This window comes from Elgaria multicarinata, chromosome 3 (genome assembly GCF_023053635.1).
Source record: "Elgaria multicarinata webbii isolate HBS135686 ecotype San Diego chromosome 3, rElgMul1.1.pri, whole genome shotgun sequence".
NCBI classification, from domain to species: domain Eukaryota; kingdom Metazoa; phylum Chordata; class Lepidosauria; order Squamata; family Anguidae; genus Elgaria; species Elgaria multicarinata.
Window position 1 is genome coordinate 22,002,479 of NC_086173.1, and position 19,042 is coordinate 22,021,520.

Here is a 19,042-nt window from a genome sequence, read left to right on the forward strand (position 1 = left end):
TGAGGTTTGGCCAAAGGTATCCTTTGTGTGGCAGTAACTTTGGTGAAATTCAAGAGTACTGATAGTCTAGGCTGCTCTTTTGGTACTATTTTCAAAGACCCTCTGAGGCAATGGGGTACTTAGAGCTGCCACTGTTGTCTGACAGGGCTCCTGGTTCTTTAACAGCTGCGAAACAGGCAGACATGAAATAGGTGGAGCTTTCCAGCGTCCCTTTTCCATGCTGGAAAAAGCTTTACCTGTTAATGCTTCTGCTTGTCACCCAGAAATTAGATGCAACCTTTTTTTACCCTAATTCAACAAGTTGAATCTGGAAACCATCTCTTTACAGTTCTTTAATCAGATTTAGTTTTGCATTTTGAGCACCATACAGAGATTACATCTAATCTGAACAGTAAATATAATCTCAAAATGGAATTCTAAGGCCACAATCCTAAACCACATTTGGGAATGTTCTAATATGTCAGGCAGTGTTTATCCTCTCAGAATCCATTTTGCTGCTGCTTCCTCCTCTGCCTCCAATATTCTAAATTCTCTTCCAGGGGACAAGAGAATGGAAAGGAGAATGAAGGAGGGTAAACCTATCCAGAAAGACTCCATGAGAACAGATCCTCAGGGTCCAGAGGGAAATCCTCAGGAGAGTGGTTTGCACAGTGTTGGGCAGGAGAGCCAGAGCAGGCCAGTGAGGCAACGAAGAAAGAACCCTGCAGCAGGCAGGAAGTTTGGTATATCCGCCCAATGTGAGGAAGGCATTTGGAAGTTGAAGGACATCTTGGCGTTGCACAGGTCCCACTCCCGCACGAGGCCAACGATCTGCAGCGTGTGTGGTAAAGGCTTCAGCCGCAGTTCGGACCTCATCCGGCATCAAATCACCCACACAGGGGAGAAGCCGTACACTTGTGCCGACTGCGGGAAAGGGTTCAGCCAGAACTCCAACCTTGTGACCCACCAGAGGATTCATACGGGAGAGAAGCCCTACCAATGCAGCGACTGTAGCAAGCGCTTCAGCGAGAGCTCGGCCCTGATCCAGCACCAGAAGACTCACACGGGGGAGAAGCCTTACCAGTGCATGGAGTGTGGAAAGAGCTTCAGCGTCAGTTCTAACCTTATCCGTCACAGACGGACCCACACAGACGAGAAGCCCTATGCCTGTGTGGAGTGCGGGGAAGGGTTCCGACACAAGTCACAGCTTGGAAGACACCAGAGGCTGCATGTAGCTTAGTGTTTTGGAATGGGGGTGGGGTGGGGATACAGAATCAAATTTAATAGCATGTGTTAAGAGGAGGAAGATAGTATATCATATGTGGAACTAAAGTAGGTAATGGGGGGAAAGTTTTCAAGCACATTTTCCTATTTAGGATTTACTTGCATAAACCTAGATGTTGCTCCTTATAATTTTGTTTATTGCATTCTCCTTTACAGACACGATTGAATTTAGACTACAATGCTATCCAGCCTTCCCCAACCTGGTGTTCTCCAGATGTATTATTATTAATTACATTTATATCCCACCTTTTTTCCTCCAAGGAGCCCAAGGCAGCATACATAATCCTCCTCTCCATTTTATCCTCACAACAACAACCCTGTGAGGTAGGTTGGGCTGAGAGTCTGGAACTTCCATAGCTGAATGGGGACTAGAACCTGGATTTCCCGACTCCCAGCACAACACTCAAACCACTATACCACACTGTTTTCGACTTCAACTCCCATCAGCCCTAGCTATTATGGCCAATAAGGAATACTAGAAGTTGTAGTCCAAAACATCTGGAGGCCACTAGGTTTGCGAAGGCTAACTTTACAGTATACACATTTATCTAAAATTAAGTCCCACTGAACTCAATGGAACATATTTCTGAGTAGACTTTCTTACCGTTAAGTTGTGTTTTCTGGGGTTGTTGTTTTTTTTAAAAAAAAAAAAACTTAGGCTGCCAAAGTACTGCATTTGGCAAATTAACACTTTAAAATGTAGCAGCAACACTGAAAATTTTGTTTGTTTGTTTTTGGTTAAAGTATTCCTCAAAATCAGATTTTGTAATTGATCTTTGAAAATGGACTGACATTTCATTCAAGTTATAGTGTGGTTGTAAATGGATCAAAATCACATGAGGCCTCCATATTTTATAACATCATAACACAACCATTGAAGCATTTCTTTTCTTAAAGTGTGCACATTTGCACTTTCAGCCATGTCATGCTCCTGTTTTGTATCTAGTTGAAATGCCGCACCACAAAAAATGACAAAAGAGCAAAGCCCATCTTTGCCAAGAAACAATTTATTGAAAAGTTGATGTTAAGATTTCTCAAAATTCTCAATGCATTTAAAACGTCTGTGTTTATTCCCCTTGAGAGACTAAAAATATTCATCAGTTGTTGCAAAGCGAGATCAAACCCAAGCTTGTGCAACACGCATATAACAGCTAATAAAAGAAAAAAGCTGCACTTTCTGATAAAGCACCTATGAACAGAGAGGTTTAATAACATAACATAATTTACATTCGCAGTGTAGGTACAGTATGTACATTAGGTTTGTAAGGCTCACAGAATATGTCACTATGAGAAGGACTAAAGAGAAAGGTATAAACTGTGGAGGAATTTTGAATCTGATTTTAGCTAGAGACATGTCAGGTTGTTGAGCAAAGCAAACTGTGTGAAGGTGTGGGTATCTTGCAGCCTTCCAGATGTTTTGGCCTACAACTTTCATCTGCTCTCACCATTGGCTATGTCGGCTAGGGCTGATGAGACTTGGGGGTCAAAACATCCCTGAAGTAAAGGCTGAATCTGCAAAAGGACTTAGTTTTTGGTTTTAGTATTCCTTTGGGGAAACCTTCCCCTGAACAGTCAAGCAGTAGTAGTGTCAGGGGCAAAAATATGTTAGTCACATCTTGATAATGTCAGATAGACAGGTCTGGTGTGTGTGTGTGTGTGTGAGAGAGAGAGAGAGACATTCTTGCCATATGGAATAAATTCCTTTCCTTGTATTTAATGTAGTACTCTCCTCCAGTTAAGGAAAGTTGTGTTAATTTGTCTTATGTTTTAATGAAATCTACATATATTTGCATAAAATAACAGTTCAGAAGACAAATACGTTCTCTTCTGCACTTCTGCCAGCAGGTTTGATCCAGCTTAAATCTGGATCCAACCTCTCTTCTTTAAATTTTAGAGGACCCTGTGCGAGGCAGCAAATGGAGTTCCGGTTAAATAGAAGGCTGAAGTGGGTTTAATTATATGTTTTAGTGACGCACTTTCTGGACTACATCCTACATTATGAACATTCTGATGGCTGTCATAAAAAAACCTTGATACCTTAAGTGCTGTTGTTATACATACTGAAGATACATTAGAACTCATTCTTTAATTAAAACAGGTTCCATTATTTCTATAAATATTTAATTCCCTCCCTACACTTTCAAAATCTGGTAGAACTGCTACAATTAGGATTGACAACAGTGGTGTTTTGTTTTTTAAATTGGCCCCTGTGCCTTAAAACAGTCATTAAATCAGGAGACATGGCAGGGAATCACTGTATACTTCTATGCTACAGAAAGCATCATCTGCTGATATCTAAAGATCAGTGCAGGCTCTGCTGCCTGATAAGCAGACGTTTAGTAGTCAAAAATTTCCTGGAGATGAAGATCTCACCCTAAAGGGGGAGAGACTGTAGCTCAGTAGAGGTGCACATGCTTTCCGTGTGGAAGGTCCTAGTTTCAAATTCTGGCATCTCCAGTTAAAAGGACCAGGAAGCAGATGATGGAAGAGACCTCTGTTTGAGATTCTGTGGAACCATTGCTAGACACAGTAGTCAGTTCTGGGCTAGATGGACCAATGGTCCAGTCTGGTATAAGGTAGCTTCAGCTTGTCAAGAGTGCTGTTTATAGGGATAGGAGCTCTGCCAGAAAAAGAAAAGTTGGCAACCCTTTTAAAGAATGATCAACAGAGTGATGCTAAGGCTGGGTTCACACAACATACTAAGCCATGATGGTTTATTTTCTGGCGGAACCCATGATGAGTTCATGTGTTGTTTGTGGGATGTTTCTGCTACCCACGATGGGTTAATCCACCCAAACTCACCACTTTGAGAATCCACACTCTGCAGAACGGGCATAGTGGGCTGTTTGCATAGGGCCTGTTCAGACAACACGCTAAGCCATGGTTAGGCTGCTAACCCATTTGTAGCAAATGGTTAGTGAACGTGTTCAAACCATGGTTATGTAGCCACCATGGTTAGGATGGTTCACGCAACATTCTAAGCTATAATGTTCAGCTCAAAATGCTCAACCACCGTGACTTAGCATGTCATCTGAACAGGGCCATAGTGATTATTGACCCATCATGTCTTAGCGTTAGGTGTGAACCCAGCCTAAGTGTGCATACTTAGAAGGCACTAGAAAGGGACTTACTCCCAGGTTAGTGTGCGTAGGATCGCAGCCTCAGCAGCTAAAATGTTTATCATCTCTACTAGGTCAGTTACTGAGCAGAGAATTTCTAACCCAATAAGGTTACAATAAAGTTCCATTTGCTTTATGCATAACATCCATATTCAGGCCTACGAACAACTTAAAAATCAACTTTTCTCCTTTGAAATCCCTGGCCCTTGACAGAGCCTGTAAAACCAATTAAGCAAGCTAGGGCCAGAGTTTTAATATTTGAATGACAACATTCATTTTCATTCTGGTGACCTACAAAACATGAATGCTTTCAAACATCAAGGAATTGCTGTGTTAGCATTCCTCTTCAGACGCAGTAACTAGCTCGTAAAAGTTGCCTGCAAGTCAGATTTCTATATCATAAATAAGCCAGAGGCTTCATTTTCACAAAGATGAATTCAACTAATTAAAGAGAAAAGTAAAGAGACACACACAGAGAGAATTAAGACTAATTACATAAATCTGAACTGGAAGAAAGTTCTTCAAGTGTGTGCGTCAGAAGGCATGGAAGCTTACTTAGGAATTCATGCCTTCTAAATGGGTTGGACTACATCTCTTATCATCCCCAGACAGCATGATGGGAGTTGTAACCCAACACATCTGGAAGGCACCAGACTGTGATAGTCTGATCTCATTTGTTATTGATCATTACATGTTAATTCGACTGTGTTTTTAAATATATATTTCTTTTTAAAAAATCTTATTTGTATATTTAAAAATAAAATAAAATTGTAACTCGCCTTTGGGGGCCTTTTGGAGCCAAAAGGTGACTCATAAATAATATTCATAAATAAATATGAATATAAGAGAGGTCCAACACTGCAGTCTGTTGGTGTGGGGTTGGTAGCGGGCTTTCTGCTTTTTTTAAGCCTGCTGCTTGTTAAGTGGATTGGGTGCCCCCAGGTTCTAACTTTGCCTTTAACTCAGTGGTTCCCAAACTTTTTCAGGTAACTGCCCCCTTGGTTCTACAAACTCATGCTCAGTGCCCCCTACCCTACACTATAAAAAATATTGTTCAGAATAACCATTTTCAATGACCCACTAAGGAAGATAATAATAAAATTCAAAACAGTAACAATTAATTGAATATTTATTCAAAATCCGAAGCATCTGCCACAGGCTTACCGAGGGAGGGAACAGAGAGCTAACGCCTCTGTTTTGCAGTCGGCGTGGCGGGGCACACCAAGCAGGGTATGGCTCTTCATTAGCGTTTTGGTGCTTTTGAAACATTTTAATTCACCATTAAAAGGTCTCTTCTTAAATGGTACAAAAACATGTGTGGATTCTTCCCCTATATGGCTTGGGACCAAACTACCTTCTCCCATAAAAATGTCCCTGGGTTTTAAGACCGTCTGGAGAGGCGCTTCTCGGAAAAGACCACTTTGAGCGCCCCCCTGCCGCCCCCTTGCCTCTTAATGCCCCCCTATGCAATTCCATCGCCCCCAAGGGGGCAGTACTGCCCACTTTGGGAACCACTGCTTTAACTGATTGCTAGGCTATTTAACTTACCAACTAAAAATAGGGGTGGAAAGAAGGAAGGTCAGACTAAGAACATAAGAAGAGCCATGATGGATCAGACCACTCTGTTCCAACCAGCTGTCGACCAGGGACCCGCAAGCAGGACATGGTGCAACAGCATCTTCCCACACATGCTCCCCAGCAACTGGTGTATATAGGCTTACTGCCTCTGATACTGAAGAATCCACTTGTAGATTGCTGGGTGATTTGCAAGAATTTCTGACTCCCAAAGGTTGAAGATAAAATCACTTTTGTCACTTAAATGAGGCTCATGACTAAGGGCAATCCTATGCATGTCTACTTGGAAGTAAATCCCAATGGGTTCAATGGGACTTCCTCCCAGATAAGTATGTATGGGATAACATATAATTTCTGCTTCTCAGGCTGCTGTTTTATCACCTGCCTATTTCTTCATATGCCACACAGCTTCTGCTAAAGGCACAGGAGCTGGTTTTGTAAAAAGTTGGCAACCATCCTACCGACGGAAATGGCCTTGCATAGTGACATTTACTTGGAAGTAAGTTCCTCAACGAGTTGTTCTGCATAAATTATTTCCAAATAACTAAATTTATAACTTCCAACAACCCATTGCTGTATTCACAATCACTGACCTCCAAATGCAAAGTGGGGATGGTGACCATTCAGAAGAAATTACTACACATCATACCCACCTTCCCCTCCGCAGTAAATTTACACGGTCAAATCGGCGAGTCTTACTTTCCAGCGAACCCTGATCCGAGAGCCTGCCGACGCCCAATTCTGCCGTCTGCATTCATGTCAGGTGAGAAAGTGCAATTTTGCTAACCGCTTGCAACAAGCGAGCGACCGCTGCTGATCGCCCATTCCCTAACGAGGAAAGCGAGTCACTCGCCCGGTTTTCTGAATGTTTAACCCCGGTCCCTAGGAGATATAAATATAGATATATACAAAAATGTCACACGATCACATCGATTGGATCTTCACGTCTAAGAAAGTGCGTTAAAGGATAGCCGCTTTAACCATAGAGCCACCAGTTCCTCCCTGTTCCTAGCGATCACCAGGAAATGCAGCCGAGAGGAGGAGGAGGAGGAATAGGGGATTAAATTAAAACTGGGACCTTCCTGTTCCCAGCGGCCCCCTGAGCTGAGAGTTGAGCTTTAGTGTAATCGCTGCCGTGGCTGAACCTTCGTTTTCTGCCTAGGAACGTCAAGGAGGTTACCTTGGCACCCCAGGGGCAAGTGAGTTTTTATGGAGGGATCTGGGCGGTTGGGGCGGTGGGATCAAAAGGAGGAGAGGAAGAAAGAGAGAGAAAAAGACACCATTGCCTGTAGGAAGTAATTTGGAGAACTGGGAGCAGGACTGCAGCGGGGAGAGGAACATCTTTTGGAATAATCTCCGTCTCTGCCTCCTCCTCATTGCAAATGGGCAAGATTGCTTTGCTAATTGGGCGCAATGCAAAAAGACTTTCCAATCCCCCCCCCCCCCCCCCAAAAACCTGCACGCTTTAGGGTTGGTCAGATCTTTCTACTGCCAACCTTGGTTCTAGTTTTCATATTCTTCCTCTCTCTCTCTCTCCCTCTCCGGTGCAAACTCGCAATGGCTTTCTCTCCCGGAATGTAGACTTGTTTTCAAAATGCAGAGAATCCGTTCATTTCGTCCACACCACCTGCTTGCTTGCTGCCCCAAATGACATTGCTCGATCCCAAGATGGCCACCCCGCACTATAGAGAAAGCTGTCATTTAAAAGTTGCGGCTCTGGGGTGCAGCCTGCCTGCCTTGGGGTATCCAGATCGAGGTTTCTAGGGCTAAGTGAAAAGCTGGCTGTAGGTGATACCTTATCCTCCGGAGCAGATGTTGAACTGAGCAGTACAAATGAACAAACGAAAAAGGTGGCGTGAGTCGGTTTCTCACCCTTCTTTCAAAAATAAGATTTATAACTTAAAATTGAGTCTAGTAACACCTTAAACACTAGCAGATTTACAGTATAATCCTATACGGAAGCAAGCCCCGTTGAGTTCAGTGGGACTTATTCCCAGGGAAGTGTGTATAGGACTGTAGCTTTATTGCAGGATAAGGATAACAAGAATATATATTGGTCTTTGAGACTCCTTGGGTTGGATCCAGGATCTACCTTCTTTGGATGAAGGACCCCACAGCCCAGCCCATTCAGCAGGGCCTTCTGAGTAATATTTTCAGGGGGCTAAAGATGCTGACATAGGGAGAAGCAGGCAAAGAAGTCTGCTTCCAGCAGCCCAATTGCATAGGCCTAAATCTGGATCCAACCCCTTATATTTGGTGTAATGACCAAACATGGCTACCTTCTCTGAGACTTATACTTGCAGCTTGCTATATTTTTTCAAGAATAAGGGAAAATATGCCCCTTTGTCTTCATTAGTACTAGATCCCCATGCGTATACTTGGTTGCAAACTAATCTCTTGATGTTGTATTTGAGGCAGTAAGCCTGTGTGTACCAGTTACTGGGGAACATGGGTGGGAGGGTGCTGTTGCACCATGTCCTGTCTTGTTGGTCCCTGGACAATGGCTGGTTGGCCACTGTGTGAACAGAGTGCTGGACTAGATGAACCCTCGATCTGATCCAGCATGGCACTTCTTACGTTCTTACACGTCATCCCCTCCCTCTTACATGCACACCCCCCCTGTCTGGATGGCTGGACTGTTCATATTGTGCCAAGTTTACATATGGCAACCTTGTTTTGAAGGAATGTTGAACACCAAGAATTTGACTATGCAACTTCTTGGCAGTAAGTTTCCAGGCTATAGTTCCTGCTCAAAACTTGCCGGAGGTTTTCCCTATTGATTATTTTTATGTCTACTTCTGCATGGACAATTAATTTGTCTGAACTTTTTTTTTTATATAAAAAAGCCCACACCCACCTTTCCCAGGCTTGACTGGAGTGTGTGTATGTGTATTTGTGGTGAGCAGGGACAAAGGAGGCAAATTGCTCCAGGGCCCTACAAAATTGAGGGTTTCCCACATTGGTTTATATTGCTAAGGTTAGTTGACGAAAAAGGTTGCACCTGTTGTACTCTGTTTCCACTCACAGGCCGTGTGAGTGATGGAGAAGAATCAATCCCACTTTTGCAGCACAGACCTGGAAGAATGGTTGGGTCTGTACAATCTCTTCAGAGGCCAGAACAATCCTGAGCCTAGATGAAGCCGGGATCAATTTTTAGTTATGTTGCACTTGCTTCATTTCCTCCAATCCAAAACTTTTGGCCCTGGATTTTCCCAATGAGATATAATAATAAATAGTTGTGTTTTTAGAAGAAGTCCAGTGTATGCTGCTGTTCCCACATATACAATCCAATCATTCCCTTTTGACCTTCAGGCAGGTTAGTCATATAGGAAGCCTCTTCCCAGAATTCCCTGCAGATTAACTGGAGTGCTGCAGTGATTCCTTGACTGTGTACTGTAAGTAGGGATAAACAAGGGTTTTGAATGGGAGGCCCCAACACTGCTTTAAGCTCTTTGGAGAGGGGGAAAAAAGCAGGATATAAATGCAATAAATAAAAATAATAAAATATGCATGCTTAGCTGCATCCCCATATCAGTTGCATCAGATGAGTGTAGCTTTAGTAAACTGAAACTAGTAAAGGATGGCCTAAGGGCAAAATAACCAACCTATTAATCAACTGGGTCTGGTTTTCACGTAATGACAACCCAGGGATTTTTAAATTTACCAGATTTACCCTGGCTTGTTGGGTTTACCAATACTATGAGGATTTGTAATTTCCTGAGATAGCAAGATACTCATTTTGCATTCCAGTAAGGTAGGTTTACCTGTCTAGTGAATTGGCATTCGTAGTTTTATTAATGAATTTATCATAATTAAAATACCACATATTAAACTATATAATACATTTATTATGCTGGTATCCCATGTATTTAAATATTTTATTTATTTATTTAAGCATTTTTATGCCGCCATTCAGCCAAAAAAGGCTCTCATTGCGGCTTACAAAAGTATTTCTTGACAGTCCCTGCCACAGGCTTACAATCTAAAAGACATGACACAAAAGGAAAGGGGATTGGGAGGGAGGAGGTGTGGGGAAAGCAAAGCAAATATGCTATATTATCTACTGATAGCACTTTTGGAGTGCAGGAAGAGGGTCCTGTTTTGCCCTAGGTTATCTCTTTGGCTCAGATGACAGCCCCCTCCCCCCCCTCCCCCAAATGGAAAAGGCTACATCCCTGATCTGGGAGAAGCTTGAGTTACAATGCTTTTCTTGCAAAATATTTTCACATGATGAGTGTAATACATGTACACAGAGGGCTTGCTATCTCTGCAAGATGTATCCACCACTGCCACCAGCCCAGACATACAGTGGGAGTTCCTCGTGGAGTTTTGCGATGAGATTGAGTTTTGTAGCCGACGCCCCTGAGTTTTGTACCTGACTCCATCATTTTTGCTGTTAATGGCTGAAGCCAGAAAAGCAAGTGAAAGCTCAGATCCTGGACTTTGTGATCGTCAAGCAGTTCCTAACTGTCCTGCACCTGGAGATGAACAGGATTGGCAATTCATTCCTGGCCTTCTCCACTTTGTAATGGGATAGAAGCAGTTGCTGTGCAGTTGCCAGGTCAGGGCTTACTGACCTCTGAGGAGGTGGCTGTGTAATTCACGGAGGAAGAGTGGACTTTGCTGAAGCCAGATCAAAGAACCCTGCAATGGGAGGTCATGGTAGAAAATTATCAACATCCTTGCCACCGTGTCTCGTACCAACTATATCTTCTGGATAGTCTCCAAGGGCAGCCCCACATAAAGTGGATTATAACAATCCAAACGTGAGGTTACCAGAGCATGAGTCACTGTGCCTAAGTGATCCTTTCCAGGAATGGCCATTGCTGGTGCACCAGCCAGAGCTGGCTAAAGGTACTCCATGCCGCTGAGGCCACCTGGGCTTCTAGTGACAAAGCTGGATTAGAGAGTGTCTCAGACCTGCTCTTTCAAGGGGAGTGCACCCTCATCTGGATTAGGCCATCTGTCTAATTCCTGAACCCAAGAACCACCTACCCACAGGTTGTCTGTCTTGTCTGGATTCTATCAAAGTTTATTGGCACTCATCCAATCCACTACTGCTTTCAGGCACCAGTCTCTCACCTGTACAGTCTCACTTGATTCAGATGACAAGGCAAAACAGAGCTGGCTGTCATCAGCATGCTGCTGACACCTCACCCCGAATTCCTGGATGACCTCTTCCAGCAGATTGATGTAGATATTTAAACATGGGAGACACAACAGAACCTTGCAGGATGCCATAGCAGAATTGTTGTGGGGTCGAGCAGATGTTCCCCGTTGCCACTGTCTGGAAATGATCCTGCAGGTAGAAGTGGCGTCAATGTTTTTAGCGTGCCCCCAACCCACAGAGTTGATTAAGACAGTATCCAAAGCTACCAGGAGGTTCAGGAAAATCAATAGGGATACACTGGATCTCATTGTCCATAAAGTGTCAGTGCATAGACATTGCATAATAAAAGACTACAAATAAACGAACTGATGAAGAGTATGCACACACACTCCAATCTCTGACACAGGCTGTTTCCACTGGTTCTCATTCAGGTGCAGCCCTAAACAGCATGGTCAAATTAAACTGTCTCCTGAAGGAAAGAAGCCCAGATGGGCCTCTCCGAGGAAGGAATTCTATAACTTGGGTGCCACTGATGAAAAGGCCCTCTTGCTAGTGCCCGCTTAATCATTGGGGTGATAGTTAGTGCAGGGTTTGAGATTATGAAGGTTCAAATGGGAAAGTATGTGTTCCCAAACTGATCATAAAAGCATTGGCTTCCTGTTGTGCCAGTTGCTGAAATAGTATCTTCTAATGTCTGCACCTTGAGTTGCTTTTAAAGCCATGGGGATAGTGGCTCATTGAAGAATTGGCAACTTGCCTTATACCATAGGATCCATCACAGGAGATGAGCATCTAGTTGTTTCTCAATAGTAATTTGAGGGTTCCTGCTTTATCAGCTTCTGGCAGAGGATTTGACTTGCTAATTCATGCCTTACTGCTCTGGCAAGGGGGCGCAGGTTGCGGTGAGGTTTCTTGAAGGTTTGTGCCTTTTGGATTCTACTGAGGGTTACCCTTGTATTGGATCCATTATGAAGGCTCTTGTGATTTTTATTCTAGTGCATTGGTTGTGCTCCTGCCTCTTAGGGCACATCCCTGAAATATGTTTTCAAGGTAAGATGGCCTATGCTTGCACACTCCCAACATGAGTTCCTCTAGGGTAGCCTTCTCCAACCTGGTGCTGCTCTAGAGGAGCAGCTTGTGATGTGTCACAGACGTCAGCGTCTTAAAGGAGAAAAATGAAGAATCCCATGGTGCTTGTGCAAACTCCTTGCCACAAGCCTAGGCAGCTCTTTTTGCTTCCCAGCCTGCACCAGCCATGTTTGGTGCCTTCCAGATGTTTTGGACTTCAACTCCCATCAGCCCATCCAGTCAGAAATGCTAGTCCCAACACATCCAAAATACACCAAGTTGGGCAAGGCTTGTCTACACCACTCCTATAATTCAAAACAAGGTAGCTGATTCATTATTATTATTATTATTATTATTATTATTATTATTATATATAAAACCATCAATGTACATGGTGCTATACAAAGCAAAATAATAAAACAGCAACACCCTGCCACATAGGCTTACATTTTAATAAAATCATAATAAAACAATCAGAAAGGGAAGAGAGTGCACCAAATAGGCACAGGGGACAATAAAACTAACAGTGTGAAAGTAAGTATATCATGTGATATAGGAGAAATTCTCATGTCCCCAACAAAGGGATGGGCTTTAATACAGGTAGTGATAAAGCTGTGTAATAGCTTTCTCTTACCTGGAGGCTTCTAGATGTGTTGGACTACAACTGCCATCCCATGATAGGAGTTGTAGTCCAACATACCTGGGAGGCATCAGGTTGGGGAAGGCTGCTCTGTATGCTAAGCAGGCTACAGCATAATTTGCTTCTGGCATCTCCCTGGGAACATGTGAGGCGGTACAAAAAAGTGTTCTTTAACATATGCAAAGTGATTTGGGGTGAGAACTGAGCTGCCTCCTCCCATTTGAGCTTTTATTAGAGCAGAGGATGTGGCTTCCAAGTACTGTTAAGCCCTGAAGCTTTGCTTTATAGAGGTTAACCCTACACAATGGGAGATCATGGATTAGCAGAGCTAGGTAGGCCTCACTCCCATCATGAATCCCACCAGAAGAGAGTCAAAGGAGAGTCTGTGTGACCCCAGGCTGTAATTGGTTGGGTCACTCTTGTTCTTTAACCCAGCATTGTTTTTTTTGTGCACCCCACAAATACTTGACAATTTCTCTCACCTCAGCTTTTTTACTTTCCCCCCATAACAGCACCATTCTGGCTTGAAAAAACTCCCTCTGAGATGGAGCGTGAAGATCCAGGCGGCGTGGAAATCCACAACTCAGAGGATGGTGGGATTTCAAGGAGAGTTTACGTAGGTGAGAGGCTCGGGGCCAGCTCCATAGCCTTGGATGAATCCTTTTATTACTTTTATCCCTCCCCAATTTATCTGCACAACAATCCTGTGAGATAAGTTAGGCGAAGAGATTATAACAACTGATCCAAAACCATTCAGGAAGCTTCAGGACTGAGTGGAAATTCAAAGCCAGGACTCTCCAATCTGACACTCTAGTTACAGTTGGACAAGATGTGACCCCCAGTTCCCTCTCCCCATCCAGTGTGGCCCCTGCCACCCCCTGAAATTCAGGGCATCCCAAAAAATGTAAAGAAAAAAGAATTTGCAAACAAAATGGCTTCCAGAGCTGCTATGGGGTCAAAGTTAGTTTGTTTGTAAGCTCATTCTGGTTCCCACAACTCCTGAAGTTGACCACCTCTGCTCTAGCCATTTCATCCAAAAGAAAACAAGGACAACATTCACAAATATAAACAACCAGCAAATTCTTCTATAATTAAACCATTGAACCCTAATATGCATACAAATGTCTTGCCAATGTTGGTTATCTGCAGGCTTTCAGTTATTAGAGAGAATAAAGAAACATTTGAGAAAGTGCTATAAGACAATTTTGGCTTTTAGGCAGCTAATGGTCCTTCTTGGGAAAGAATGAAAGGAGCATGTGCGTGGATCAAGAATCTTGGCTATTCAGTGGCAGGACCTGCTGAAGTTCAGTGAAACAGAATTACTGGTTGCCCATCGCTTTGCTTTCTTTGTCAATGTGTTATTTCTTTAGAAAGATACACTTAAAGATGCGATCCTACGCATGCTTGGACTGGGGGGGAAATTCCTACAACTCCCAGCATTTCCTAGGCAGCTGTTTTTTCTTTCTTTCTAAACATGCATATGATTACACATTTACCTATTCAGGAATGTAGAACTTTGTGCCTTTCATTGCAACGTCTCGCTTCAGCTCCTGCCTGACTCTGTATGTATGGCATCTTTCCTTGAAAACGAGTCCAAGGGTTCAATTTCAAATGAGGACCGCTGTTGACGTATATGCCGAATGTCACTCTTCAAGGCTCAAGGGTGCAGGCATTGCCTCTCTCCAAGAATGGGTGGGGTTGAATATGGTGGCTAAACTGGAGGAGGGCCACTTAAGCCACTTAAGCAGGAGGAGAAAAGGCAGGGTAAAAATGTAATAAATCCTATTTGTTTTATTATTGTTTTAATCAAGTTTTATTTTATTGATTGATTGATATTGCATTTCTATACTGCTCAATAGGTGAAGCTCTCTTACCATTTATGATGGTAAGCTGCCTTGGGCGCCATTTTTTTGGGTGGAAATGTGGCGTACAACTTAATAAATAAACTTGAAGTGCAGAATAAGGTCCTGGACAAAGATGCTACCTTTCATTCTAGAATCTCCCTGCTAGAGACTTTACTGCATTACAAAGAAATCGAATGCCGAACAGGCTAGTCGAAACCAAACTTGCTTTCGTCAGCCAGTTATGTAAAATAATAGACAAGGAAGAATAAACCATGCAAAATGGAAGAAATTGTGTGAAGTAGCAGAACTAATGCAGGTTGCACAATTCTCTCGTGCATCACATTTGGGTCACCTGGGTGCAGGTGTCATTTTTTTTTAGTTCCAGTATATAAAGCAAGGGTGGGGAACCTGCACCCCTCAGATGTTGTTGGGCTCTAACTTCCATCAGCCTCATCTGGGACGACCAGTTGTTGGGAGTGATGGGAGTTTTAGTCCAGTAACATTTGGATGGCTGCAGGTTGCCTACCTCTGACTTATAGCCCTGCTTATAAGAGTTTGCAGGATCCCTCTTTTTGGAGAGGCAGCCTGCAGCGTTGCTCCTGTAATGGAAGTGTGTGGCTTTCTTCCCCTACAGCCGACAAAGGTGCAGTAAGTGAGGGTGAGGACGATTATTTGGAGCATGAGACCATCCAGCCCACCATACAACACGGACAGCCTAACTGGAAGGCAACTTCCCAGCAGGAAGGAGCAGCCGTGGAACGGCAGACCCCCACGCTGGCCCCTGGCAGTTATGGCGAGGGGGAGGTCGCCGCGTCCCCTGCAGTCATCTCGCGCCCCAGTAAGCAGCGCCCCTTCATCTGCAACGAGTGCGGCAAGAGCTTCAGCCACTGGTCGAAGCTGCTCCGGCATCAGCGCACGCACACAGGGGAGCGCCCCAGCACCTGCTCCGACTGCGGCAAGAGCTTCTCTCAGAACTCGCACCTGGTACAGCACCGGCGTACACACACGGGCGAGAAACCCTACGTCTGCCGCGATTGTGGCAAGAGCTTCAGCTGGAGCTCCAACCTGATCCAGCACCAGCGTATTCACACCGGCGAGCGCCCGTACACGTGCGGGGACTGCGGCCGTAGCTTCACCCAAAGCAAGAACCTGGCCAAGCACCGGCGGACGCACACGGGTGCCCGGCCCTTCCGTTGCCCGGAGTGCGGGCGGGGCTTTGCACACACCGCCGGCCTGGTCAAACACCAGCGCCTGCGCCACGACACGGACTCCCCCATTGGCCACCCTTGTCCGGAGTGCGGGCAGCGCTTCCGTGCACCCTCGGAGGTGGAGCGCCATCGCGTCACTCACCATGGGGTCACCCCGTCGGAGCCCTTCATCTGCGTGGAATGTGGAGAGTGTTTCACGAAGAGTACCACGCTCATCCGCCACAAGCGAGTGCACAAGCCGATCTTTGTGCGTTGAGGCTTTTGTCCCCTTTGGGGCGGGTATCCTAACTGTACGCCCAGGTTGGAATCCAAGGTGTTTCTTTGACTGCAACCTGGGTCTACCTTGGCCAGGTCAAGGGCCCTGAGAACACCATCGTACAGAACCGCTGAGCAGCGACAAGGGGGAGGAAGGAGATTGGGCCCAGAGCTCGGATTTCAGTCACTTGTTGGGAGAGCGCAAAGATCTTGGTGCCCAGGCCTTGATCTGCGTGCAGAGCAGGATCCAAACGGAGCAAAATCCTCACCGGTCTCCTGAGACCCTGGAGATCCTGCTGTTGTACATAATGTGGGGGCAATTCTTTAGTTAGAAGCCAAAAATAGCGATCTACGAGGGGAGGGAGGGGGAAGAGATCCAGTCAAAATCAGGCTTCTTGGGACTTGGTTGGAAGGAAGAATTCCAGAAGAGAGCGCACATCTCAGCAGAACTGAGTGGCCTCAGGGAAGGGGCAGGGACAATGGGCAAAAAAAAAAAAGTTGCAAGGGCAGCTTGGGGGAAAGGGAGGTTGAAATCAGCCTTGTGAAATAAAATTTTCGGAATCCCCTTATCTCAGATTGCCAGCCTCTCTCTAACCATTTCCTGTTCCATACAGCTATGATTGAAAGGGGCAGTTCAAGAGACAATGGAAAACCAGGCAGGGTGTCCAAACAGAAGCTGCACCAAACTGTGACCAGGAGATGGCTTTGCATTGCTGAAAAGGCTGGTGGAAGGCTGCCATGGCAGGTTGGTGCCACCGGCTGCAGCATGGGCCACACGGGTAATTCACACACACAGAGAGAGAGAGAGAGAGAGAGAGAGAGAGACACTTACTTTTTTAAGTAACCTCACGCTTGCACATGCTCACTCAAAGGCTGGTCTCTGTTGCAAACTGCAATAGAAGGGAGCTTTCTCTCTCTGCCACATGGCTGCTCAAGTCAAAAGATGTGTTCTGCTGAGGGAGAACCAATAGCCATTCTCCTCTCTCCCTCACATACTGATTGGATGGGAGCATCCTCCCTTCTCACCTGCTTTTTCATGGAAGCTTTCAGTCACAGTTGGCAGGGGTGGAGGGGTGGGACGGAGCATTGCCCATTTATGGCGTCTAGGCTGTTCAAGTGTCCCTGACAGCCTGCCTGGAGCCTAAGCTAGTCTGCTGTCTACAATGGGAGGAGGCAAGGTGCATACGTTGCCTCTTCGTTCATTCATAAAGGTGCAAAGAGCCAGCAGGCATGCTCAGAGGCACCGTGAGCCCCACTAGAAGAAGACTGATCTGGCTGCACACAGTAAGTCAACCTTCCACGAGCTGCTGCCCTCCAGTTGTTTTGGACTACAACTCCCAGATTTCCTAACCATTGACCATGTTGGCTGGGGCTGATGGGAGTTGAAGTCCAGACAACTTAAAGGGCACCAGCACCAGGTTGGGAAGGCTGTAGTAAGTGAATGATTTGCTCATTTGGCAGGAGAGGAAGAAACTTTTTTTTGGGGGGGGGGGTAAACTTAAAATATCCTTGCCTTTACACTTAACAAGGGTCAGATTTACTGAAGAATTGTAAAAGAGCTCCAGGCGACAGTGATGATTCTACCATGACAAATGGGCCTTTTAAATCCATTGCCTGTAATGATTGCTTGCTCACTGTGTCACGTGTACAAGGTAAGTTACTGTCAGTGTACTGTACCTTAGTGTGAAAATCAACTGGTAAAATTATACTGAGCCTACAGATACAGGCTTTTGAAGTTCACATGGAAGCAAAGTGAAAAGCAGAATTAGGGGGTCGTATGATACAGATTATTTGTTGACCTATCCAGGGATGCTAAGGCTGCAATACTAAGCATGCTTACTAAAAGCATTAAAGGCTCATTAAAATCTAGAACTGTGTTCAGACATAATGCAGAAGCGTAGTTTACGGTTACAGCAAACGTTGGACTTGCAATACTCCCTCCCCTTTTCTGGTGTGGCTGTGAGCAGACTGGAAGCTTCAGCTTTAAATTAACTGCAGTTTAGCATGTTGTGCAAACCTTGGACCAAAGGAAGCCAAGGTGGTGGTCCATGGGCACTAATGTGTCCCCAGATACCTTTCTGGTGCCCTACTCTTCCCACCTGTCTTGCTGTGAAACAGGTTTCTGTTGGTGCTTAAAACTGGATTCAAATGAGTTTAGTGTGTGTTTGGACGCAGACTCTACCTCTGCCTTGTCCTTTGAGCAGTGTACTTGGTCTTTTGGGTAGTTTACTCATCCTTTGCCACATCTCCCATGGCAGCTATTTTACTGAGGTGCCCGGAGCAGTTTCTCAAATTGCCAAATGTGGCTACAGCCCAAGAAGGCTGCCTACTCCTGTCCTAAACTGTGGTTAACTGTGCTTTGTTGAAAGCAGTGAACTTAAAACTCTGGCTTTGAAGTGTCCTTCTTTCAACTAAGCATAATTAAAATTAAACTCAGCTTGCTGTGCCATCCAAACTTGGACAAACTAACCTAAAATGGAAGCAAAAGCTTTTGATCTCCGCTCAGCGGCCCTGGGAAAGGGGGGGGGGGCATGCAAGCATGAGGCCAAGCGTGAGGCTAGCTGCAGCTCATTCTCGTTAACACTAAATTAGTGGTTTAGCAAGAACAAGATACAACAGTCCTTAGGCTCACATGCACCCTCTCCTGTGCTGTGGCCATGAGGAGGAGCTTGGAAGCTTTTGCTTCCAAAGTCTGAACAAGTTTTATGGGATTTGCTTCTGAATAAATATGCTAAGGCATCTGGTGCCCTCCAGATACATTGAACTGCAGCTGCTGGCCTGGTCAACTGGCTGGGGATTATGGTAGTTGCAGTCCAACACATCTGGAGGGCATCAGGTTGGAGAAGGCTGTGCTACAGTTTACACTCTTAACGACTATTTAGCAAGAAAGAGACTCAGTCCTGGAACCTGGACCTATTCTCCCTCACATTCATTTCATACATACAATCAGAATGTTATTT

General features: G+C 44.9%; 2 protein-coding genes across 2 annotated transcripts; both read left to right on the forward strand.

Annotated features, from left to right (window-relative positions):
• Nucleotides 1-584: 584 nt before the first annotated feature.
• LOC134394280 (zinc finger protein 853-like) lies at nt 585-1,322 on the forward strand. The gene has a single exon (XM_063119566.1). It carries the CDS (start codon nt 596-598, stop codon nt 1,217-1,219), a length of 624 nt encoding a protein of 207 aa, XP_062975636.1. The 5' UTR covers nt 585-595; the 3' UTR covers nt 1,220-1,322.
• A 5,722-nt stretch (nt 1,323-7,044) lies between these two features.
• LOC134394279 (zinc finger protein 629-like) lies at nt 7,045-17,105 on the forward strand. The gene is made up of 3 exons (XM_063119565.1): nt 7,045-7,156; nt 13,288-13,395; nt 15,254-17,105. The coding sequence occupies exons 2-3, from the start codon at nt 13,320-13,322 to the stop codon at nt 16,081-16,083; spliced, it is 906 nt and encodes a 301-aa protein (XP_062975635.1). The 5' UTR covers nt 7,045-7,156; nt 13,288-13,319; the 3' UTR covers nt 16,084-17,105.
• Nucleotides 17,106-19,042: the final 1,937 nt, after the last annotated feature.